This window comes from Rhinoraja longicauda, chromosome 24 (assembly GCF_053455715.1).
Source record: "Rhinoraja longicauda isolate Sanriku21f chromosome 24, sRhiLon1.1, whole genome shotgun sequence".
Classification (NCBI taxonomy): domain Eukaryota; kingdom Metazoa; phylum Chordata; class Chondrichthyes; order Rajiformes; family Arhynchobatidae; genus Rhinoraja; species Rhinoraja longicauda.
The window spans coordinates 9,414,385-9,440,690 of NC_135976.1; the positions used below are offsets into that span (position 1 = coordinate 9,414,385).

The 26,306-nt window shown below is 41.6% G+C and overlaps 1 protein-coding gene across 2 annotated transcripts in view; it reads left to right on the top strand.

The window, feature by feature from the left end:
• Positions 1-26,306, top strand: part of LOC144605413 (differentially expressed in FDCP 6 homolog) — a 106,355-nt gene that overhangs the window by 35,984 nt on the left and 44,065 nt on the right. For both annotated transcript variants that reach the window (XM_078420634.1, XM_078420635.1), the window contains exon 3: positions 13,725-13,910. In XM_078420634.1, coding sequence (XP_078276760.1) covers positions 13,725-13,910 — 186 coding nt within the window. The remainder of the gene's footprint in view (positions 1-13,724; positions 13,911-26,306) is intronic.

Genomic DNA, 26,306 nt, shown 5'->3' on the forward strand with positions numbered 1-26,306 from the left:
CAAAGTGGTTATCGTCAATGCTGTCATTGGAGTAAAACCCATTCACCAACTCGTCAGATGCCGATAAGCTAAATTTTCCCCAGGAAAGCATTTTTGTTGTAATGATGGTCGGATGTCGATAATTTCCTCATTGAAAGCTTCATGGACTTGTGGCAGGCCAACTGCACAATGAAAGTTGGGGCTGTGGTGGATTTCCAACAATCAATTGTCACAGCTGTGAATTTTTTTTTCAAGAGAGTTAGATATAGCTCTTTAGGCTAACGGAATCAAGGGATATGGGGGGGAAAGCAGGAATAGGATACTGATTTTGGATGAACAGCCATGATCATATTGAATGTTGCTGGCGCGAAGGGCTGAATGGCCTATTCATGCACCTATTTTCTATGTTTCTATTCCAAATAAGGAAGGTTCAAAGTAAACCTCTTCAATTTCGACGGGGAATTGGACAATAGACAATAGGTGCAGGAGTAGGCCATTCGGCCCTTCGAGCCAGCACTGCCATTCAATGTGATCATGGCTGACCAACCAAATGCAGAAAGAAGTGATTCCTTAGGAGCCAGGGTTCCTTTGATCATTGGAGTGGGTTCCATTCAGGGTCAAAGTTTGAAGAACATCGAACTGACAGAACGGGAATTTTGTTACAAGGGTTAGAAGTGTGCAAGGTACCAATGTCATATGAGTGTACAATGAGCTGTATTTTACATAACAGTATCATATCACATCTTGTGTAATATTAATTGTAATGCTTGCACTTATCATCTAATTAGTGGCATTTGTTTAGCCTCGATAAACTATTAAGATTTCTGGGTTTGCTCGTCCATGAAACTTGACCAGTTCCATCCCACTTGGACAAGTTCAGGCCAAACCAATGTGTGATACTTATAACTACAGGATTTGTTTTGATTTTTGAGTCATCTGAATATAGTCTTATCCGGGTCTTCTTTTAAAATATGCAGTTAGACAAGAATCTAATCCAGGAAGATCGATAGAAAAGCTAAACGTTTTATTGTGATGTGCACAAGCTATATATTTTCCTTCCTCCTGTGAAGGTTTTTTAGCTCTCCAATTGTGTGCGGCGCATTCCAGACACTTGAAGTCTAGAGTCTCACATGGTGCAACACTTTGCAGTGATGACGTGCAAAAGTAGTTATTCTGCCACGTGCTGGTGCTTTAAAATGACATTCCACATGTCAAAGAATTTTTCGTCAGTGTTTCGACCTGTTGGAGCAGATCTTCCACAATGTGCTTGCGGAGATGTGCATTTGCAGAGTCTCAGTGCTGGAATCTCTAGATTGAGAATGTTGTGGCCCTGAAACGAGTACCTACTTGTCTTCCAAAGTGATCTTCACCTACCTCATTCAAGATTGGAATTTCCTTTTCACTTTTCACATGTGTAGGTTGTTAGAAGAAATATTGAATGGTGTAAGTTGGTTTCTGATAGTAAAATGGTTGAAGCTTTTTAATCAAGAAAATCAAGTTCTTTGTGCAGGGATGACTAAATGCATCATTGAATCTCCTTTTAAGTACGTTCTTTGGTAATATTTCTATCTTGAGTTTAACTGACTGGATTGGCTTTGCATACATTTACATTTTTCCCCCTGACCATTCCTTGAACTAGTACTTTCTGCATTCATAACTCAATGAGTCAAGTTTCTACTGATTTCTCTGCTATAATTCCTAGTTTTGGTCTCCCACAAGCAGAAAAGCTTTCTCGATACGTTCTATCAAACCCTTTAACTCTCAAAGGTTCACCCTTCAGCTCTCTCTCTTCCATAGCGCCAGTCCGTTCAGCTGTTCCCAATAAATGTATCCTTGTTACTCCTTGAATGGAGTTAATTGTACAGAATATTTGAACCTTGAGGCAAGTAACTGAGGCAGACTTTGTACGAAGCAGTATGTGGCTAAAAGACAGAACAAGAAGCATTTCTTTAATATTTGGGTCTCCTGTTGTATTTTGGCACCAATACATTTTACCTTAGAATATAGCGACTTGGTTCATGTTCAGAATTTGCATGGTCAACAAGTCATATATAAAATCATCCGGGGTATAGATTGGGTAAATGCACAGAGTCTTTTACTCGGAGAAGGGGAATCAAGAACCAGAGGACATTGGTTTAAGGTGAGAGAGGAAAGATTTAATAAAAATCTGAGCAGCAGCCTTTACACACAGAGGGTGGTAGGTATTTGGAAAGAGCTGCCAGAGGATGTAGTTGAGACAGGAACTATTAGAACATTTAAAAGGCATTTGGACAGGTACATAGTTAGGTAAGGCTCAGGGGGATATATGACAAATGCGGGCAAATGGATGGAGTATCTTGTTCGACATGGGCAAGTTGGGCCAAAGGGCCTGTTTACTTTAGACTTTTAGACTTTAGAGATACATTGCACAAACAGGCCCTTTGGCCCACCAGATCTGTGTCGACCAGCGATCCCCATAAACTGTGTAGGAAGGAACTGCAGGTGCTGGTTTAAACCAAAGATAGATCCCCGTACACTAACACTTTCCCACACACTAGGGACAGTTTTACCAAAACCAATTAGATTACAACCCTGTACGTCTTTGGAGTGTGGGAGGAAACCGGAGAAAACGCGGTGAGAATGTACAAACTCTGCATAGACAGCACCTGTAGTCAGGATCTAACCTGGATCTCTGGCGCTGGAAAGCAGCAACTCTACCGCTGTGCCACTGTGCTGCCCCTTACGTGCTGTGTGACTCTGACTAAGTGCTGGGTGGTTGTGGATACTGTGAAGCTACTGGAAAGTGAGGCTAGTCGGAGCAGCAAATCAATTTAAATTATAAAATAGATTTCAAATGGATATTTGAACTTATTGAAAAGATGATGCAAATTTGAAATAATCCATCAGCTGAGATGATTGATATTTAAGACATTTGAAATGTTGTTGTATATTATTCTGGACCTGTGTGACTTTCAGGTGTGAGTTTTCTTGAGCTAAATGGCCTTTTGCATACCTGAAATGAATTTTAATATGCCCAAAATATGTTTTTGCTGTCTAATATATTTATCAATATTCCTCATTTTGAAGAGGCAAGGTGTGGAAGATGTCCATGCCATTTTGTCAAGTGTAAAATGAGGATGTCCATGCCATTTTGTCAGGTGTAAAATGAGGATTCAGCAGTAGGATTGTCCACATCCAATCTGCATGGTTGGTGAAGTCCTGCTAAACCTTTTGTTCTATTTGTTTTGTAAACGGCTGTTGGGTCCTTTAAGTACGGGTTTTAACACACCTCCAAGATTCCATTTAAAGGCCCCCCTTATCCTCCTTCCTCCCTCTCCCCTCCCTCCCCAGGAGATAGATTTAAACTTTAAAATGTGAATAACTTTTAAAATATAACACCGATTTCAATGAAACTTCCATTAGACCAAAGGGACGACGGTGAGTAAGGTGGGCCTAAAATTGTCACGCTATCATGTACCATTTTGGCTGTAGTTCAGGAACAAACAAACAAACAAACAAACGAGAGTTTTAGTATATAGATGTCATGACCGAGGCACTAAGGGGAAGTGACATGCATGGCGAATTCTAATCATAGATGATATGGTTCATACCAGCAAAATAATAATTGTTTAACCTCTTTCCACCTCTAGTCATTTTAGATGATCATTCACAGGCTTAAATGTAGTGTAGGCTTTTGCTTTTACATCCTTTCACATGGTAATTTCCAGACTTTTGCATTCTCAGAATAAGTTGTTCTGCAATTCTCTTCATTCAACCTATTTCTCTACTTCCTGACTCTCCACTAAGAGGAATTGACCCTGTTGTTGTCCCCATATCTACTTCTCATTGTTTAATTTTTTTTTAAATTTAATTTACATTCCAGCCAACTTTATTCCAAAGTAAACAAACATAATCTAGCCAGTCTCGCCTCATAGCTGACATCCCCCCTCTGTGACAACATCTTCATCTATACCCTTTGCATCACCTTTACTGCAATCACATCCTTTCACATAGTGAATAGAAATGTCATTGGCACTCTAGCTTGGAGGCAGGTACATTAAATGCTTTCTTAACCACATTATCTTTCTATCATGTTATATTTAGGGATCTACAGGCAAGAAATACCAAGATCCTTGCGCTCTTATCAATATCCAACCATTTATCTTCTAACTCTCTTATTTTGCTTGTCCTTTCCAATTCCATAACATTACACTTCTCCAGAATTAATCCCATTTCTTTTCTGCCCGCCTTACACGTTGTTTAATTTTGTCCATATTATCAACTCTTATCACATCAGATCGGTCAAGTCATTGGCATGGATTTTAACTGGAGTAGCTTTAATCATATTTCCTACATTCAGTCTAAAATCATTGATAAGATTCACAAACAGCAAAGATTCTGGTAATGGACCCTGCTGAACCCATTGCATGCAATAATTAAAACTCTCGATGACGCCACTTTCAAGTCTGCTACTTGGGATATCTTTAGAACCATTTTTTTTACTTCCTCTTCAATCCCATAGACATTATTTTTCTCACAATCTACCATTGGGGGTATTGTTGAATGCTGAACCCCACCTGACCCAATATTGATGCCACCATGAAAAATTCCTAAAAGCTTTTTAGCAAGGAACATTTTCTCAGGGGAACCATCAAGCAAAGATGATTCTGTTTCCCCTGTTAAGAAGTTCCAAATCCTGTGTTGCATCAATTTTTGAAGTCTCTCAAATGGTGAACCATCTTTTTTAATTAAAAAGAAACCAAAAAATGTTTACTATTTTTTCATTTGCCAAATTAATCACTCATGGTCTTATTCCTCAGTAATGAGTTAATTCATTTTTCAAGGAAAGACGCAATCTGAAGTCTTTCAATCAGTCTCCCCACAGTCGCAACAGAGACAAAGTCCCCCTAGTCCTCAACTTCCACCCCACCAGCCATCGCATACAACACATAATCCTCCAACGTTTTCGCCACTTCCAACGGGATCCCACCACTAGCCACATCTTCCCATCTATACCCCTTTCCGCATTCCGCAGAGACCGTTCCTTCCACAACTCTCCCACCTATACCACTCTCATCCCCTGCAACCACAGGATACAACATCTGTCCCTGTACCTCCTCCCTCGACTCTGTCCAAGGACCCCAACAGTCTTTTCAGGTGAGGCAGAGGTTCACTTGCACCTCCTCCAACCACATCTACTGTATCAGCTGTTCCAGGTGTGGACTCCTATATATCGGCGAGACCAAGCGCTGGCTCGGCAATCGTTTTGCTGAACACCTCTGCTGAATCCGTCTAAACCTACCTGATCTCCCGGTTGCTGAACACTTTAACTCCCCCTCCCATTCCCACACTGACCTTTCTGTCCTAGGCCTCCTCCGTTGTCAGAGTGAGGCCCAGTGCAAATTGGAGGAACAGCACCTCGTATTTCACTTGGGTAGCCTACACCCCAGCGGTGTGAACATTGACTTCTCTAACTTCAAGTAACCCTTGCTTTCCCCCCTATCCCTTCCCCTTCCCAGTTCCCCGACCAGTCTGACTGTCTCCGTACATTTTATTTATGTTTGCTTTGTTGTTACCTTCTCCCAGCTAACAATGATCTATTCTACATTTTCATTTCCAGTACGTTTGTCCTGGTTTCACACATGACACTTCCTTATCTATCTCCTTTCCTGAATTAGTCTAAAGAAGGGTCTTGACCCAAAACGTCGCCCATTCCTTCTCTCCAGAGATGCTGCCTGTTTCGCTGAGTTACTCCAGCATTTTGTGTCTATCTTCAGTCTGAAGAAGGGTCCTGACCCAAAACATCACCTATCCATGTTCTCTAGAGATGTTGCCTGATGCTCAGAGTCATTTTGTGTTTTTATTTGGTAAACCAGCATCTGCAGTTCCTTGTTTCTACGATTAGTTTTAAATCCTTTTTAAGCCATTTTACCTCTTCCCTTCCCTGACCTAGTGCTTTTTTTCAATTGCTTTTTTTTTGTGAAGTTCCTTCAGATCTGGCACAGTTTCACAAACCTGAAAATACATGGTGCTGGTTTTCCAATGGAATGTGAACATACAAATTAGGAACAGGAATGGACCATTTTGGCAATTTGAGCCAGCTCTGCCATTTATAAGGTCACGGATGATTTGTTAGTGAACTCTGTTGCTGTGGGAGCAAGGAAAATATATTGACTTTTTGGAACTAACATGCAATGCAATATCTTTTAAAATTGGATTAAGATCTCTTTGCTAGAAGGATTGTTACAACATAGTCTTTTGGACATTACCCCATTCATCTAAGCCAATACATTTTTGTTAAACGTGCTACCTTAAATACGTAATGTTGTTTCGATCTTGGGATTATCATACAGTTTTATCTTGTAACATTTTTTGCACTATGCTTATAATTCAGTTGAAGACCCATGAATAAAAGTGGTGTTCACTTGATGTACCATCTTTAGACTTTAGAGATGCAGTGCGGAAACAGTCCCATCAGCCCTACAAGTCTGCGCCGACCAGCGATCGCTAGGATTATTCTACACGTTGGGGACAATTGACAATTTTACCAAGGCCAAATATCCTGCAAACCTGTATGTCTTTGGAGTGTGGGAGTGCTCGGCAATCATTTTGCTGAACACCTCTGCTCAATCCGTCTAAACCTACCTGATCTCCCGGTTGCTGAACACTTTAACTCCCCCTCCCATTCCCACACTGACCTTTCTGTCCTAGGCCTCCTCCGTTGTCAGAGTGAGGCCCAGTGCAAATTGGAGGAACAGCACCACGTATTTCACTTGGGTAGCCTACACCCCAGCGGTGTGAACATTGACTTATCTAACTTCAAGTAACCCTTGCTTTCCCCCCTATCCCTTCCCCTTCCCAGTTCCCCGACCAGTCTGACTGTCTCCGTACATTTTATTTATGTTTGCTTTGTTGTTACCTTCACCCAGCTAACAATGATCTATTCTACATTTTCATTTCCAGTACGTTTGTCCTGGTTTCACACATGACACTTCCTTATCTATCTCCTCTCCTGAATTAGTCTAAAGAAGGGTCTTGACCCAAAATGTCACCCATTCCTTCTCTCCAGAGATGCTGCCTGTTTCGCTGAGTTACTCCAGCATTTTGTGTCTATCTTCAGTCTGAAGAAGGGTCCTGACCCAAAACATCACCTATCCATGTTCTCTAGAGATGTTGCCTGATGCTCAGAGTCATTTTGTGTTTTTATTTGGTAAACCAGCATCTGCAGTTCCTTGTTTCTACGATTAGTTTTAAATCCTTTTTAAGCCATTTTACCTCTTCCCTTCCCTGACCTAGTGCTTTTTTTCAATTGCTTTTTTTTTTAATGAAGTTCCTTCAGGTCTGGCACAGTTTCACAAACCTGAAGATACATGGCGCTGATTTTCCAATGGAATGTGAACATACAAATTAGGAACAGGAATGGACCATTTTGGCAATTTGAGCCAGCTCTGCCATTTATAAGGTCACGGATGATTTGTTAATGAACTCTGTTGCTGTGGGAGCAAGGAAAATATATTGACTTTTTGGAACTAACATGGAATGAAACATCTTTTAAAATTGGATTAAGATCTCTTTGCTAGAAGGATTGTTACAACATAGTCTTTTGGACATTACCTCATTCATCTAAGCCGATACATTTTTGTTAAACGTGCTACTTTAAATACGTAACGTTGTTTCGATCTTGGGATTATCACACAGTTTTATCTTGTAACATTTTTTGCACTATGCTTATAATTCAGTTGAAGACCCATCAATAAAAGTGGTGTTCACTTGATGTACCATCTTTAGACTTTAGAGATGCAGTGCGGAAACAGTCCCATCAGCCCTCCAAGTCTGCGCCGACCAGCGATCGCTAGGATTATCCTACACGTTGGGGACAATTGACAATTTTACCAAGGCCAAATATCCTGCAAACCTGTATGTCTTTGGAGTGTTTGGAGCTCGGCAATCGTTTTGCTGAACACCTCTGCTCAATCCGTCTAAACCTACCTGATCTCCCGGTTTCATTCCTATTCAATACCCTTTCAATCATGTAGTATTGAAATAAACAATGCAGGATTATCTACCTTTTTAGGCCAGTGTTCACTACCCTTTTTCCCCTTGTCTTATCACCACTTTCTTAAAATTGTTTTTTTTTTCTTCAATCTGCTCTGTTCCTCATCATTTTGGACAGCATATTTGATTAGATCACTATGATTTATTTGTTTCAGATATACTTGGAGGTACCATTTTAAAATTTGGCAAATTTGTGTTTTTTTATGTTGATGCTGACTAGTGGATAATGATGTTGATGATGTTAGTCTCTGATGAAACCTGAAAATGTAACCATTTGAGTGAGCATTGTCTATTCTTTGTTAGGATGGAGGTTAAGGGTCTTGTTGTTTGCAGTTGATCTTGTTAGTAATTTGGTCAATGCAGAAGTATGCTCTCCTACGGGAACAGGAATAGGTGACATTTTGGGTCGAGACCCTTCTTCAGTCTGAAGAAGGGTCTCGACTGTTCAGTCTAAAGAAGGGTCTCGACCTGAAACGTCACCTATTCCTTTTCTCCAGAGATGCTGGCTGACCCACTGAGTTAATCCAGCTTTTTGTGTTTATCTTTGGTTTAAACCAGCATCTGCAGTTCCTTCCTGCACAGTATTTTTTCCTGTTATGAAGGATTGCTTTGTCAAAGCTCCAAATTGCATTTAAATTCCATTTAATATTGACTCTTTATTGCAACACATTTTGAGGTTTTTGATAGTCATTTTCAACACATCATATTTGTATATTTTGATAAGCAACTAATTTACATGGGTGAATTACTGTTTGAGATTCTACTGTTTTTTAGTAGTGTTTGGCTGAAATTGATGTGCTTAAAATCTGTAACAATCATTGTAAATTACATATGAGAAAATAGTTTCTATGGCCTTAAATGTTAGTTTTTAAAATGCCCAATTACTAACAGGCTCAAACTACAGAAATGGCTCTGCCCATAAGGTGAGTTAATCAGAATTTCCAGTAATTACTCTTGGCTGCGACTATTAAACTTGATTTTCTGGTCAGAAAAGCACGAGGTACATTCTAAAAGTTTTCACTTTAATACAATACAGCCCCTGCCGTACAATCCAAAAGATAACCTTGAACATGCTTTAAAAGTTATTTTAAATATTTTAAATCAGAATTACTTGCAGTTAATATGATTAAATATGCACGGTCGGAGTTGTTTAAATGTATTGATCAATGTTACCAAGTTGCTATTAGAAAATATACCGAGATACGCTTTTTAACTCGGTTTTTATTAAATGTTTAAAAAAACCTGTCCAGCTCTCAATCACCACTGCAGTATGGTCACCAAAGTGGATTAGTGGCAGGGAGCTTATCAATACTACCAATCTGGCTTGGGATGGAGTTGCCACACTATGTAGCCAAATGAAAACCTGATGTCCACAACCAAATTGACAAGGTGGAGTTTAATTCAAGTATTGTTTTGGGGCATTAATCTCAATTTTTCTGTATTAGCTTTGGAAGATAATGCAGCAAAGAATTTAAACACCTCGTACTTTAGTAAGCCCATATCCATACTAATACCATAAATCCTAAATTTGACCTGTATCCATCAGACTAGGGTAACACAAAGCAGTTTGACTCGATGTTTCCTTAATGATTTATTATCCAAAAATACCATCAAAACATTTATGCACTGTCCCCTTCAACATTCATTTCCTTTAATTTCAAACACTCTTGAAGAAGAAGGCCATTTGGTTCAACTTCGGAAAGGATCTAAGTTCTTAAATTTATGATCTTGCCAGATTTATTTTGTATTTAAAGTCGTATTTTCAATCTGGTTTCATAGTGTATTGATTACAATTTAAAAAACATAATTGGCTTTATTGAAGTCTAAGATGTTAGTTTTACACTAAACAATATAATTGCAAAGTCAATCCAAAATTATATCATGTTATGATTTCTCATCTCAGGAGGGTCCCTTAGTGAGGTGAGTCAATTACTCATTGGACCACATATGATCGATTACTCTGGGCATAATTGTTCCAGAAACCACTCAAATTAATACATGCTCCTTAATTTTGTTAATTTATTTATCTAATTTGTTATTAAAATGAAGTCTCCCACAGCCATTGATCTACCTTACTTATGCTTCATTTATTTATGATTAATAATGATTCAACAATGTTTTTGTTGCGCTGTAAACATTTCCAACCAATATGTCCTGCCTTTTATCACTATATTTATCATGGTAATTCTCCATTTCCTAGATTGCGAGTTGTAATATTTTCTCCAGAATGTCCTCTTTGTTATCAGAGCTTTCCCCAGTTATTTTTCCATTGAATCATTTCAAAACATCCCAGTGTTGGTTGTCATACAAACCCATCTCTGTAATGGCCTTAAAATCAAACCCAGTTATCTCATTTTTGCTGTTGTTATAGCCTGTATAGTCATGAATGTTTTTCACATTTAAATATGATGCATTTAATTTCAAGCTCTGACTTTTCCCAAGAATTCATTCTTCTCACTGAATAGTATGTGAAAAACATTTCCATTTGTATTAATTTTTACAGTTTGTGGTTGCTACGATTAAGAATATTAAAATGTAAGAAGTCAAAGCAGGAATGAGCCAATCTCTCACTGATCTGCCATTCAATAAGGAGGAGCCCACTGTGTTCCTCTTGCACTTCATTTTTTGTTCAAGATTCTTGCATCTAAGAGGAGAGTAGTATGACAAGCAAGATTAGTATGTATGGTTAGGGGAAGAAGGCAGGAGAGTGGGATTGATAGGGAATGATAGAACAGCCATGAATGAATGGTGGAGTAGACTCTGGGCAGAATGGCCTCATTCTGTTCCTATGACTGTGGTTTAATTTAGAGATACAACGTGGAAACCTTCGGCCCTCGGCCCACCACCGAGTCCACGCCGACCAGCGATCCCCACACACTTTCATTATCCTACACACACTAGGGACAATTTACAATTATACCGTCAATTAACCTGCAAACCTGCACGTCTTTGGAGAGTGGGAGGAAACTGGAGATCCTGGAGAAAACCCTCGCAGGTCACGGGGAGAACGTACAAACTCCGTACGGACAATCACCCAGTCAGGATTGAACCGAGGTCTCTGGCGCTGTAAGGCAGTAACTCTACCGCTGTGCCACCGTACTTACGAACTTATGAACTAAATATTCCAAAGTACATTTTGAAAAGATGAAATAGAATCAGGGTTGGTGCAAGAACATTGCATTTATCTCTATGCCACTTTCCTGCACTAAACCAGCTAAAACTTGTGCACCTTGAGTTTCCACTTTTGATATGGTTATCGTCAGCTTTTTAAAAATCGCTGCATCCCTAGTTCTTTTAATTTGAGTGTACACAGTTGGTTTAGATGGAACCCGTTTTCAATATTATTCAATATTACCATGAGACGATAATTATTGGAGAATTTGTGAAATATTTCCACGAGTGATTGCATATCTACCATCTAAACTAATTTCTCAATCATTTCAAGCAATACTTTTTCATATTGATATCATGCTGATAATTTTAACATTCTATTTTTCTATGCTATATTGTCAATCACTGACGTCCTATTATCGTTATGAATCTGTAGCCACTGATACAACTTTGCCCAACTCCCCAGCCTTAAATTTTTAACTTGGGATCATACATTCGGAGATACCTGAACTCTCTGCCCTCGGTTTTAGATTAAACACATGACCAGTCACATTAATCAGAGTGTGAGAGCATTGGTCTCTGGCAAGTTTAAGTGGGCTCTTGAACTCAAGGCCAATTTAGATGTCGCCCTTTCAGCAAATCAGGAGTTATTACATTAGCGCTTCTGCTTGTGATTTCTATTGCAGCTCCATGAATTTCCTCAGCCAAATTTCATACTTGCCAATAACAAGCCAAAGATGCCACTTTAATAATTTAATAATATATTCCTTTATTCGTCCCACACCGGGGAAATTTACAGTGTTACAGCAGCAAAGTGGATAGCAAGAGAGCAAGAGATCATTCATTATAAATAAAAGATACATAAATTGTCATCAGTTTTCTGTGTGTTCTTAGCTTTTATTGTTGACTCGTCTGCTAGGAGCAGTGCTGGTTGTGCAGTCTCACAGCAGCGGGAAGGAAGGACCTCCTATATCTCTCCTTCACGCACTTGGGGTGAAGGAGTCTGTCACTGAAGGAGCTACTCAGTGCAGTGACAGTGTCCTGCATGGGGTGGGAGTCGTTGTCCAGCAGCGATGTTAGCTTTGCCATCATCCTCCTCTCTCCCATCACCTGCACTGAGTCGAGGGGGCAACCCAGGACAGAGCTGGCCTTCCTGACCAGCTTGTCGAGTCTCTTCCCTTCCGCCGCTGAGATGCTGCTGCTCCAGCAGACCACTCCATAGAAAATGGCCGATGCAACCACCGTGTTGTAGAAGGTCCTTAGGAGTGCCCCCTGCAACTCCAAAGGACCTGAGTCTCCTTAGCAGATAAAGTCTGCTCTGGCCCTTTCTGTATAGCGCATCGGTGTTTTCTTTGCCATCTTGTAGGAACGAACATAGCTGGTGGAGTTGCTGCCTCTGGCATTTGCATGTTGGAGTTTGCATGTTCTCCTATGATTTCCAGCTGTTTCAGTTTTATCTAATATCCCTAAGACGAGTAGGTTAATTGGCACTGCATATTGTCTCTTGTGTATAGATAGGTAGTAGAATCTGTGAGGAGGTGATGGGAATGTAGAAACAATAGATTACAGGGAAAATTAATGGAGGAATGGGATTTCTTTGTGAGCCAGCTTGTATTCTATGGGTTGATTGGCCTCCTATATCAGAAGGAAATATAGAATTATTATGTAAAACTAAAGTTAGATACTCCTCTATGTAAAATCACAGCAATTTTAAAGCAATGAACTGGGCTAATTGGTGCAACTATTTCAGAGAGAAATTCTGTTAATGTCAGTACCTTGTTCTTTCCCCATATCCCTACAAATTTTCACCTAACATTCACACAGTGCAACTACATTACAGTTTGAGGGGCCTGAGTTCAATACAAATCCTAGGTGTTGCCTGTGTACTGTTTGCATGTTTTCTCTAACTTTGATGAACCAGGTGTTTAGGACACCTTTCACCTCCTAAAGAAGTGTTGGTAAATGTAAATTGGTTATTGTAAATGTAAATTGATAAATGTAAATGTAAATTAATTTCCAAACCTCAACCATTCATTATTCACATTAAACGTTATATCTCCGATTCACTTGACATCTGCCTGAAATCTGTACCCTATGTGACTAGGCCTTCACAGTTGGTGAGGATACAGTTTCCCCTTATCTCATCCTTTTATTATTATAGTCATACAGCACAGAAACCTGTCTATGCTGACCAAGAAGTATATTAGGTTTATTTAGCCTTCTCTGCTCTAAAGCAGAATGCATTGATAGGAAGCACGAGAATGTTTGAAATGACTCGTTATAGAGTGAAGCAAGTAAATATTTGAAAACATGGTGCTAATATGGGTCACCAATTTGTATTTATTCATGATATTTCATATCAGGAAATGCTTTTATTTTTGAAATAGTAATTTCAATGTTGGAATTATTTTGTACTAATGTATAAAATTTGCAGATAAATGACATCATTTTTATGAGTGAATTATACCAGTCCTGGCATGTTTATGTTAATAGAGAACCAAGTAAAAAAGGTAAAGAATTTTATAAAGTGAAGAAATTAGGTTGTGAAATGTATATTCGATAATGTCCACTAAATATAAATACCAAACACACTTTTCCAGGTTGTGGAAGGTGTATTTGTCAAAGAAAACTTTGATGAACTCTGCTGGACTTTAACTGCAAAGAAGAACTACAAGCATGACAAGAACGGAAACTGTACAATTTCAGATCGTGATGCCTTCCGGCTATGGTGCCTCTTCAACTTCCTGTCCGAGGACAAATATCCATTGATGATGGTTCCTGATGAGGTGAGAACATTTTAGATGTATTCTTATGTTGATTTGAATCCTCTGAAATGGTCTTGCCCAAATAAAATTCAGTGAATGCAACTACAGATGCTCCTCGACTTACGACGGGGTTGCGTTCCACTAAACCCGTCGTAAATTGAAAATATTGTAAGTTAAAAATGTGTTTAATACACCGAACCTACCAAACATTCGAAGTACGGTTTCTACTGAATGCGTATCGCTTTTGCACCATCGTAAAGTCGAAATATCGTAAGTCGTAGCATCGTGAGTCGAGGAGCATCTGTATTGCTGTTTCGATCTTTGAATAGGTGAGCAATGTTATTTGGCCTTTTGGCACTTCCAAGTTGATAAGAATGTCATTGTCAACAAAAAACAGTTATTCTACCTCAAGATTTTCTCTCGTGTGGATCAGATAAATACCATATCCGCAGGGCATCCAGATAACATAGGGGATTAGTATTGTGACTGTGATGCTGTCATTATGGTTTGAACATTGGTGCCATGTCCTTTACACTGTGATCTTTGATGTTGCTAATAAGGGGAAAGATTGGTCTTGATTTGGCTATATTAGATGCTGATACCTCTGATACCTTTTGGACCAACAGAGGTCACGGTCTTCGGGGGGAAAGGGAGGCTGAGATACTGTCCCGCAAAGTCAGCCGCAAATTCACAACTCTCTGGGTGAAAAAGTTTCTTCTCACCTCAGTTTTAAATGGCCTCCCCTTTATTCTTAGACTGTGGCCCCTGGTTCTGGACTCCCCCAACATTGGGAACATTTTTCGTGCATCTCGCCTGTCCAGTCCTTTTATAATTTTATATGTCTCTATAAGATCCCCCCTCATCCTTCTAAACTCCAGTGAATACAAGCCCAGTCTTTCCAATCTTTCCTCGTATGACAGTCCCGCCATCCCAGGGATTAACCTCGTGAACCTACGCTGCACTGCCTCCATAGCAAGGACGTCCTTCCTCAAATTAGGAGACCAAAACTGCATACAATACTCCAGATGTGGTCTCACTAGGGCCCTATACAACTGCAGAAGGACCTCTATGCTCCTGTACTCAAATCGTCTCGTTATGAAGGCCAAACTGCCATTAGCTTTCTTCACTGCCTGCTGTACCTGCACGCTTACTTTCAGTGACTGGTGTACAAGGTCACCCAGGTCTCCTTGCACTTCCCCTTTACCTAAACATTTAAAATATTTAACCATTTATAATCACGGACAGAGAAACGATGTGACAAAATTGTGATCAGCAATTGTGACCCACTGAGCTATTCCAGCACTCTGTGTCTTCTTGAGCCCAATGGTTCCTTTATTATCACATGTACCAAGGATCAGTGAGATGATTGCCATACAGACTTATACTCCCCGGTTTGCACATAATGCAAGGAAACAGCTCACCGAGTCTTTCTGCAATAGTCATCAGGTTTTGGTGCCGTTTCACCTACAGAGATGCAAGTCTGGTTTAGAGAGTGCGATGGCCGATTGCAGGTAATCTGACTCAAGGAGAAGGGATCTCATGATCAACGCAGCAGAAGCAGCACCTGAACTATACGACCCATGCAGAGTATGGGCATCTTTAAACCAGATAAGAGTTGTGAAGGACAATGTGACTATGTTCAAATGTTGTCACTGGTGCTGCTGCATTGTGGTAGCACGTTTAAGTATAATATTTTAAATTGTCTGAATCTTAAGAATTGTGGTTTACTGACATTGTTTGCTATAAGCTGCCTTTGGATGTGACTGTGCAGAAGATAGGTGCAGAGCATTTCGTTGTGGTCGGAGTGTATGTGATGCACAAACCACAATATTGGAGACGAGAGTCGGGGCAGAAAAAATAAAAAAAATTAAAAATAAGTGGAATTCTGCCTGATCAACATTGCCATGCTTTGTAGTATTTTTGAAGGTGTTTTCTTCTAACTTTTCGCAATGTTGAGAAATGAGTCCTGAGTTTGCACTCTACACCTGATAAGCCGTGGTGTGCAGTGCAGTTGCCAGAGATTGGGGTGACATCAAACCAACAACAGGCCTTAACCTATACTTGTTGCCTCAGCTGGTACAAAACAAGATCAAAATTGCAAAGTAATACTCATTCTGTGAATTCTCTATGATCTGATGGCCTGTACACGGATTGGCTGAGGCTGATTCAGAATTAGTTTTAAAAGAAAATTATGTATTAGTCATTTGTTGGAATAATCTTGAATAAATCACCCATGTTGTTAGATGCGAATATCCCTCAGTAAACTTGGTCTACGTAGATGTTCAGCACTCATCAGTTATGTGTAATCAGTGGCATGTTGTAACAATGTCTAAAGTGCTGGACTGATTGTAAGTCTCATTGCAGGTTATTATTTTCAAAACTAACCAAGTAGTTATGAAAGTGCAATGATCTGCATGTTAACTGGTGTTCAAAAATTAGTGAAGGTGTTGAGAAAGTGGAGCAAGTCAGTATTCTACAAGTAGGTTTACATCTATGCGGCAGTGGCTAACTCTGCCAAAATTATATTTAGTGGCTGTCTTGTTCTTGGCCTGATGAAACATCACGTTCACAAGTTATAGGAGTTGAATTAGGCCATTCGGCCCATCGAGTCCACTCCGCCATTTAATCATGGCTGATCTCTGCCTCCTCGTCCCATTTTCCTGCCTTCTCCCCATAACCCTTGACACCCGTTCTAATCAAGAATTTGTCTATCTCTGCCGTAAAAAATATCCACTGACTTGGCCTCCACAGCCCTCTGTGACAATGAGTTCCACAGATTATCTGCCCTCTTGAGTTTTTCCTCACCTCCTTTCTAAAAGAACGCCCTGTAATTCTGAGGCTATGGCCTTTGGTCCCAGACTCTCCCACCAGTGGAAACATCCTTTCCGCATCCACTCTCATCTATGCCTTTCATTATTCTGTAAGTTTCAATGAGATCCCCCCTCAACCTTCTAAACTCCAGCAAGTAGATGCCCAGTGCTGTCAAGCGCTCATCACCAACTAATTCCTGGAATTATTCTTGTGAACCTCCTCTGGACCCTCTCCAGAGCCAGCACATTCTTCCTCAGATGTGGGACTCAAATTTGCTCACAGTACTCCAGAAACATCAACCGAATGAGAATAACAGATGTTTATATTGTAATTGAAAACTTTCTAAAGAAAAAAAATTTGCATGGCCAATGCCAAGAGGCCATCAAACAAGCAAAGTGTGTTTTCAGCCGTCGTCTTCTTGGGCAGTCCCTCAGGATTGAGGATCACTTATTTCCACTTTGGTTCTGTGGTTGCCCATGAAGCCATTGTAGTACTTTACCACAGTAGGAGCAGGAGGATAGTTCTGGAGGTGGTGAGCTCCTTTACCACAGTAAAGGAGATAGTTCTGGAGGTGGTGAGCTCCTTTCACCCTTCAGGTTGCGTTTCTCTGTGCTCCCGCTGGATGGCTACCACTTCTAATGCCAGTCCAAATGCTTCTTCCCCACATCGAGCAGTTTTGGGTCATGCTGTTCCGTGTGTCCATGGGGATGTTGTAGTTGTTCAATGGAGATTCCTTGAAACTTTTCCTCTGTCCACCTTACAGTTTGCTGTGACTCCCCAGATATGGGAAGTTGGCCATGATTTGCAAGGTCCAGTCTTGCACCTTTATTGTCAGAGGGCTGTGTTTAGTTTAGTTTTTTTTAAGTTTGGCATTTTGTCTAGAGATACAGCATGGGAACAGGCCCTTTGGCCCACTGAGTCCATGCCAATCAGTGGTCAGCCGTACACCAGTTCTATTCTACACATGAGGGACGATTTACAGAAGCCAATTAACCTACAAACCTCCACACCTTTGGAATGTGAGAGGAAGCCAGAGCTCCCTAAGAAAACCCACGCGGTCACAAGGAGAACAAGCAAACTCCTTACTGAAAGCATCCAAAGTCAGTATTGAACCCAGGTATCTGGTGATGTAAGGCAGCAACTCTACCCCTGCGCCACCGTGTCTCGCTGTGTTGTTCAGTAGAGGACGTTGGTGGAGGATCTAATGTATGTGAGCCATTATCCATATCAACTGGACAATATCAGACCCAGGTTCAGTGCTGATAATATCAAGCAGGGTTGTGTCATTAAATGGATCTTTCTCAAAGACGTACAGGTATGTAGGTTAATTGGCTGGGTAAAATGTAAAAATTGTCCCTAGTGGGTGTAGGATGGTGTTAATGTGCGGGGATCGCTGGGCGGCACGGACTTGGTGGGCCGAAAAGGCCTGTTTCCGGCTGTATATATATGATATGATATGATAATATGGTGCAATAACTCTTCCCTAGCACTGGAGTGGGGCCAACATACTGGACGCCCGATGCACGGGACACCCTTCTCGACCCGAAACATCATCCATTCCTTCTCTCCAGAGATGCTGCCTGTCCCGCTGAGTTACTGCAGCTTGTTGTGTTCTTCGGTTTAAACCAACATCTGCCGTTCCTTCCTACACCCTTTAACCAGTGTCGGCCCCTTGGCAGGCCAAGCTCAACCTGGTCTCAATGGTTCTTTATTCTCAAAATCACTGTGATTCAAACAAACCTTTTGGCATTTTACCTCTTTAATTTGTTTCGAATGGTAAATAATATAAATCTCTGATTAAGAAATCTGGTAAATTAGAGAAATGTTGGTTTGAAGTATTACATATTTAAGCCACAAGTTCACTTCTCAATTTTTTTTAATCATGTGTTTGTTTCTTTTGGAAGTTTCTGTTTTCTTACTTGCAGTAAATAAGAGAATGCACATCTTTAATTACAAAAAGTACCGTACATATTGACCCGGATGTTGTAATCGGTGGCAAAGGAGCAATCTTTGGAGTTGACCTCAAGGAAAGCTGCCAAAAGACACTGTCATTTGTTGCCAAGGAGTTTCCTGCTTTAGAGAGCGATTGCTATCAGGAGTTGAACAACATTGATCTGATTAACCAAGCTGTACAGCCATTCATGGTGAAGAGTTTTCACAGACTGCATATAATATTTATCTAACACTTCTAACATTTTAATAATATTTAAAATAAAAAATGGATGTAAGATTAAGGTAGAAACTTAAATATCATAAACTCTTCAAGAGCAATTTGGTCCTTTAATTGACCCTTTTGCCAATTATGCCTTTGTTGCCTATTGTATTGACCCACATTGATCCTACTTGCCTGTGCCAAGCAGTAGCCTCTTATGCCTTCTCGATTCAAGTACTTGGTTGCTTGTTAAATGTGAGAGTTTTATCTCTACCACCTACCTCATCAGGCAGTGCATTTTAGATTCTGAACACTGTCTTGGTGGGAAAGAGTTTCCCCTCAGAACCTCTCTAAACATCACACCTCTCATTTTAAAGCTATGCCCCCTTGTCTTTGACACAACCACCATGGGAATGTTTTTATTTCCATGTCCGTTCTCTATCTCCCTCAATTTCTCTGTTCGATGCATCTTCCACTGCATTTAAAACAAACCCAGTCTATTCAGTCTCTTCCTACAAGCTGCAATGCTATAATCCAGGTATCTTCCTGGTGAATCTCATCTGCCTCTTCTCCAGCATAACCACATCCTTCCTACGATCTGCCAACCAGAACTGCACACAGTTCTCCAAATGTGGCCTAACCATTGTTTGATAAAGCTGCAACATAATGTCCCTTCTCTTGTATTCTCACAAAGAAAATTAAATATTTACTTGAAGGAATTATGACCCACACAGTCAAAATTATCTCTTATTGGGGACCAGAGAATTTACTAAGATATAATACGTCACTCGCAGTTCATGCCTAAATTGTAACACTTTCAAGATACGTGGAACTACGCATAATTAATCCATCTCTCATACGGTTCTTCCCTTTCTGGATCTCCGTATTCATTTCAGCAGATAGGCTAGACACTAACATATATTACTAGCCAGACTCCTAAAGCTACCCCTTGACTAAACGCAAGTTAGTAAATGCTGGAGTAACTCAACGGGACAGGCAGCATCTCTGGAGAGAAGGAATGTGTGACGTATTGGGTCGAGACCTTCCTTCAGTCTATGTCTACTTTGAAGAAGTTCTCCTATAAGTCTACCTTGACTAAACATCTTCTCACCCTGCCTCTGCAGGATGTTTCTGTGCCCGTTTCCCAGTCTCTTCATTTATAGACAATAGACGCAGGAGTAGGCCATTCGGCCCTTCGAGCCAGCCGTTCCTGCCTTCTACCCATACCCCCTGACTCCGCTATCCTTAAGAGCTCTATCTAGCTCTCTCTTGAAAGCATTCAGAGAATTGGCCTCCACTGCCTTCTGAGGCAGAGAATTCCACAGATTTACAAATCTCTGACTGAAAAAGTTTTTCCTCATCTCCGTTCGAAATGGCTTACCCCTTATTCTTAAACTGTGGCCCCTGGTTCTGGATTCCCCCAACATTGGGAACATGTTTCCTGCCTCTAACGTGTCCAACCCCTTAATAATCTTATATGTTTCAATAAGATCCCCTCTCATCCTTCTAAATTCCAGTGTATAATCGCTCCAGTCTTTCAACATACAACAGTCCCGCCATTCCGGGAACTAACCTAGTAAACCTACGCTGCACGCCCTCAATAGCAAGAATATCCTTCCTCAAATTTGGAGACCAAAACTGCACACAGTACTCCACTCCAGGGTCTCACTAGGGCCCTGTACAACTGCAGAAGGACCTCTTTGCTCCTAAACTCCTCTTGTTATGAAGGCCAACATTCCATTGGCTTTCTTCACTGCCTGCTGTACCTGCATGCTTCCTTTCAGTGACTGATGCACTAGGACACGCAGATCTCATTGTACGTCCCCTGTTCCTAACTTGACACCATTCAGATAATAATCTGCCTTCCTATTCTTACCACCAAAGTGGATAACCTCACACTTATCCACATTAAACTGCATCTGCCATGCATCCGCCCACTCACACAACCTGTCCAAGTCACCCTGCAACCTCATTGCATCTTCCTCACAGTTCACACTGCCACCCAGCTTTGTGTCATTTCTGTTGTATTTGTTCCATCGATGAGAAACATGTGATTTGAAAAATATATAGGAACCATAAGTATTTGATGGAACCATTGTAGATGGGGTAGATGTTTCATTACATTGGCCAGGTTGGAACTGAATTCATGTCCCCAGAATACTGGCCAAGCTATCTAATAATTTACGTCTGTGGTTAAACAAAGTAATTATGACAATTTAATAATCTTATCATGCATCTTAGCATAGTTTCGAGATACAGCATGGAAACAAGCCCTTCAGCCCACCAAGTCTTCCTGACCAGCGATCCCCACACATTAACACTATTCTACACGAACTAAAGATAATTTACAATTTCTACTGCGGCTAATTAACCTATGAACCTGTCGATTTATTCACAAAATGCTGGAGAAATGTCACCCATTCCTTCTCTCCCGAGATGCTGCCTGACCTGCTGACCTGTGAATAAATCGATTTGTACCAGCATCTGCAGTTATTTTCTTATACTAACCTATGAACCTGTACGTCTTTGGAGTGTGGGAGGAAACCAGAGCTCCCAGGGAAAACACACGCAGGTCACGGGGAGAATGTACAAACTCCATACAGACAAGCACCCATAGTCAGGATCAAACCTGGGTCTCTGGCGCTGTAAGGCAGCAGCTCTACCACTGTGCCACCGACGCAGGTTCCCAATATTTCTGGGGTCCTGATATTAACTATGTTGTTAATGGTACAGATAGATAAAGTTGCGCTGCATTTGACTAAATGTGTTGTCTTTAGTCTGGGAAATCAGGTAGCTATAAAATTCTGGGTCAATATTTGTTATATTCTTATAGTCTGAAGAAGGGTCTCGACCCGAAACGTCACCCATTCCTTCACTCCAGAGATGCTGCCTGTCCCGCTGAGTTACTCCAGCATTTTGTGGCTATCTTTTGTTATATTGGAAATAAAACAAATGAAAAGGTTTTGGGACAGATTTTGTGTTATTTAAGCATATAGTAGGAAATCAAATAAATACTCTGTTAAAGCCAAACACATTGCTTTTTTACCTTTACACGATATGGGAAATGAACAGAAGGACAAACTTTCTGCGGCGTTCAGCTTTCTGGCTAAGCACTGCCGCCATTGCCAGCTTGTCTCACTTAAGTGATCGTACAGTGTTGTGGAAATTACGAACTGCCTTGATTGCACTGGGGACTGAGTACAGAATTATTTGCAAATGTGTGAGCTTATGCAAGTCACATATTACGCTCGTCAGAAGCTGTCTGTACAAATATTTGAGTATATCAATGATCTAGCAGAGGAGATTAAATAATAGATTTCCAATGGTATAAAGAGTCATACATCATAGAAATAGGCCCTTGGTTCAACTCAAGAAAAGACACGGAATGCTGGAAGGAGGGTCTCGATCCGAAACATCACCCATTCCTTCTATGGACAACAGGGGGGGACAATCGACAATGGGGACCCAGAGTGGACCGATGTGGGTGGGGTGGGGGGTGGTGGGGGTAGAACAAAAGGAAGAGCCGGTATGCTTTGTAACTTTGTCAGCGCCGTAGGTGGCCGCTATTTGTATGCAAGCAGAGAATTTAACTGCGCACAGTCACATGTGACAAAAGTATTCCTATTCGTATATTTGTTAAAATAATCAGCTTTCAAGAATCAAAACCACAAAGTAGTCCCCGGCCCGAAGTATTTTAACCTTGCAAAGCATCTGAAGCAGAAAATCTTTTAAAAAATGAATGACCATTAGGTTTCCCAGCAATATCTTTTGTTTTCACAGCAATTTTAAAATTCAAATATGATTTCATTTTTGATGATGAAGCTTTATTTCCATCTCTGCAATCTGGGCACAATCCCAAAGATTTATTACAGCCCCTCACAGACTTATTTCAGCCCTCCATCCTTGTATTTTAGTACAGTGGACATAACATTTATATAGCACCTTTTGCATATCTTTAAGAAGCCCCTGACATTTCATCACCAATGGTTAAAAAATGTTCACTGTTTTTAATATAGGAAATTCAGCTACCAAAATGCAGACAGAAAGCTCTCACAAACTAGAGAATCTATTTTTAGAAATGTTGACTGTAGAAAAAGCACTCAACAACACACCAGAGGTAATTCTCTTGTAAAAATGTTAAAAACTGATAAAAATGCAAACTGGTGAATCAATATATTTTTGCAGCTAATGATAATGAATTGCTACAATTTACTCTACATTCCAATATCCCATCCAGGCAACATATGCCCTAAAATACCGTCTTGGCATAAATCTGTAACCTTGACTTGTTACGTTCAGGTACAGTACAGCAAATCTAGGAACCCTACTGCAGTCTTTTAACAGTTCTATAACATTACCGAATTCAAGACATCAACCAAATATGCAACATTTGCTGGTCAATCGAGGTGCTCTTCAGAGAATAATACTTTAAGGAGTTATTAAAATGCAGAAAGAGTGGCCTGTGTGGGGGGACTGCCGAGAGAACAAAGAGGGACCCAGCGGGGGGGGGAGCAGGGGGAGCGAGAACAGAGGGGGGCCCAACAGGGGGGGCAGGGGGAGCGATTACAGAGGGGGACCCAACAGGGGGGGGCAGGGGGAGCGATTACAGAGGGACCCTACGCCGGTTGTGGTGGGGGAGCCGAGGAGGAAGAGGGACTAGCGGGACTACATTGAATACTTTTGTACCTTTGTCAGCGCCCTATACTTGCCAACTCTTTGATTACTTGTGCAGAGTATGCAAAACAAAGAATTTCACTCGACCAAGTACATGTGTGATCTGTCCACTCTCTCCACAGACGCTGCCTGACCTGCTGAGTTCCTCCAGCAGTTTGCCCAGTGCATGATCTGACCCAGTATTTAAAAAAAATAATAACTTTACGAGGGTGTTGCTGAGACGCGAGGGTCTGAGCTGTAGGGAGAGGCTGAACAGGCTTGGACTCTGTTCTTTGGAGCGCAGGAAGATGAGCGGTGATCTTATAGAGATGTATAAAATCATGAGAGGAATAGATCAGGTAGACGCACAGAGAGTCTCTTGCCCAGAGGAGGGGAAATCGAGAACTAGAGGACATAGGTTTAAGGTGAAGGGGGAAAGATTTAATAGAAATCTGAGTGGTAACTTTTTCACACAAAGGGTGGTGGATGTTTGGGATGAGCTGCTAGAGGGGGTAGTTGAGGTAGGGACTATTGCAACATTTAAGAAACAATTAGACAGATACATGGATGGGGCAGGTTTGGAGGGATATGGGCCAAACGCAGGCAGGTGGGACTAGTGCAGATGGGACATGTTTGTCGGTGTGGGCAGGTTGGGCCAAAGGGCCTATTTCCACGTTGTATGACTCTTGGATTCTAATCTGAATTCATCTGTGTGAGACAGGTTTTGCAAGATACATGTAGCGTGCACAGAAATGGTTCAAAAACTGTAATGTAGCTATTCTGCAATGTCTGCAAACTGGGAGTGTCTGATTACATCTACACAAGCAATTCAAACTCATCAACATATAGTGTTGATATAAAGGAAGCTTTGTGCAGGGTCCAGCAAACACACTTCAGGCAGGATTTAAGCAGTGATACTAATTATCCTTCCAACCCAAAGCTGAGTGAGAAAGAAATCATGGCTTACAGCACACAAAGCCTTGCAAGAGAAACAAAGTTACATTGAACATCAGCGTGGAATGCAAGAAATATAGCCTCAGTCGAAAAAAGTATTCAATCACAATTCATAAAATACGTATGCTACTCCCCTTAAAACAAAACTAACAAAAGGAGCCAGAATGATATCACTTATTTTTGCAATATTAATGACTTAGCTACAAGGTTGTAACTTCAGCTCTATGATCATTGCTCTGGGCGGCACGGTGGCACAGCAGTAGAGTTGCTGCCTTACAGCGCTTGCAGCGCCAAAGACCCTGGTTTGATCCCGACCACGGGTGCTGTCTGTACGGAGTTTGTTTGTTCTCCCCGTGGCCGCGTGGCTTTTCTCTGAGATTTTTGTTTTTCTCCCACATTCCAAAGATATACAGGTTTGTAGGTTAATTGGCTTGGGTTTGATAACTTAGTATACGTGTAAAATTGTTCCTAGTGTGTGTAGGCTTGTGTTAATGTGTGGGGATCGCTGGTTGGCGTGGACTCGGTGGGGGTGGGCCGAAGGGCCTGTTTCCGCTCTGTATCTCTAAGCTAAACTCTGGTACTTGAGAAATTATCTGAACCACATGTATGTTCGAACTGCAAAACCTAGTCTGTCCCTTTACCTCCACTGATGCTGCCTGGCCTGCTGAGAACTTCCAGCTGTTTATTTTTTGCTCAAGATTCCAATATCTGCAGTCTCTATGTATTGTTTTCAAGTTCGCACACTGACGTTTCTGTCCTCGGCCTCCACCATTGTCAGAGTGAGGCCCAGCGCAAATTGGAGGAACAGCACCTCATATTTCGCTTGGGCAGCTTACACTCCAGTGATATGAACATTGACTTATCTAACTTCAAGTAGCCCTTGCTTTCCCTCTCTCTCCAACCCCTCCCCAGTTCTCCGATCAGTCCTACTGTCTCTGACGACTTTTTATCTGTTTGTTTGTTGTTACCTTCGCCCAAATAACAATGATCGATTCTACATGTCCCTTGATCTCCATTCCCTTTGTCCTCTTTTCACATCTGATACTTCCTTATCTATACATTTCGTTATCTATGCACCGCCTACTCCCTTGACATCAGTCTGAAGAAGGGTCTCAACCTGAAACGTCGCCCATTCCTTCTCTCCAGAGATGCTGCCTGTCCCACTGAGTTACTCCAGCATTTTGTGTCTATCTTCTATTGTTTTCAAGAGTTCTATTTCCAATGTAACAATCTCCATCTGACAAAGCCCGTTGCTGGGCAGGGAGTGTCCCCCGGGGTGGTGGGCAGGCAAGGGGGGACAGGGAAGTGGAGAGGGCGCCACTCATTCCGGCCCCGTGCTGCCAGCGCTGCAGCCAGAGTGAGCCGTGGACCTAAAGCCTCTCCTGCATTGGTCGAGCACCCTCCCCACTCTCCTCCCCCCCACTCACCGACCAACATGCCCCATCTACACTAGTCCCACACTGACCAACATGCCCCATCTACACTAGTCCCACCTGCCCACACCGAACAACATGCCCCATCTACACTAGTCCCACCTGCCCACACCGACCAACATGCCCCATCTACACTAGTCCCACCTGCCCACACCCTCCCCTCTCACCCCCCCTCCCCACCCCCACTCCCCCTACCCCCACTCTCCCTCCCCTCCCCCACTACCACTCCACTCTCCCACTCCCCCCACCTCCAACCTTCCCCTCCCCTCCACTCCCCCTCCTCCTCACTCCCCCACTCCCACTCCACCCCTCCCCTACCCCCACTCCCCCCTCCTCCAACCCCCACTCCCCATTCTCCTGCCTTCTCCCCATTACCCCTGAAACCCATACTAATCAAGAATCTATCAATCTCTG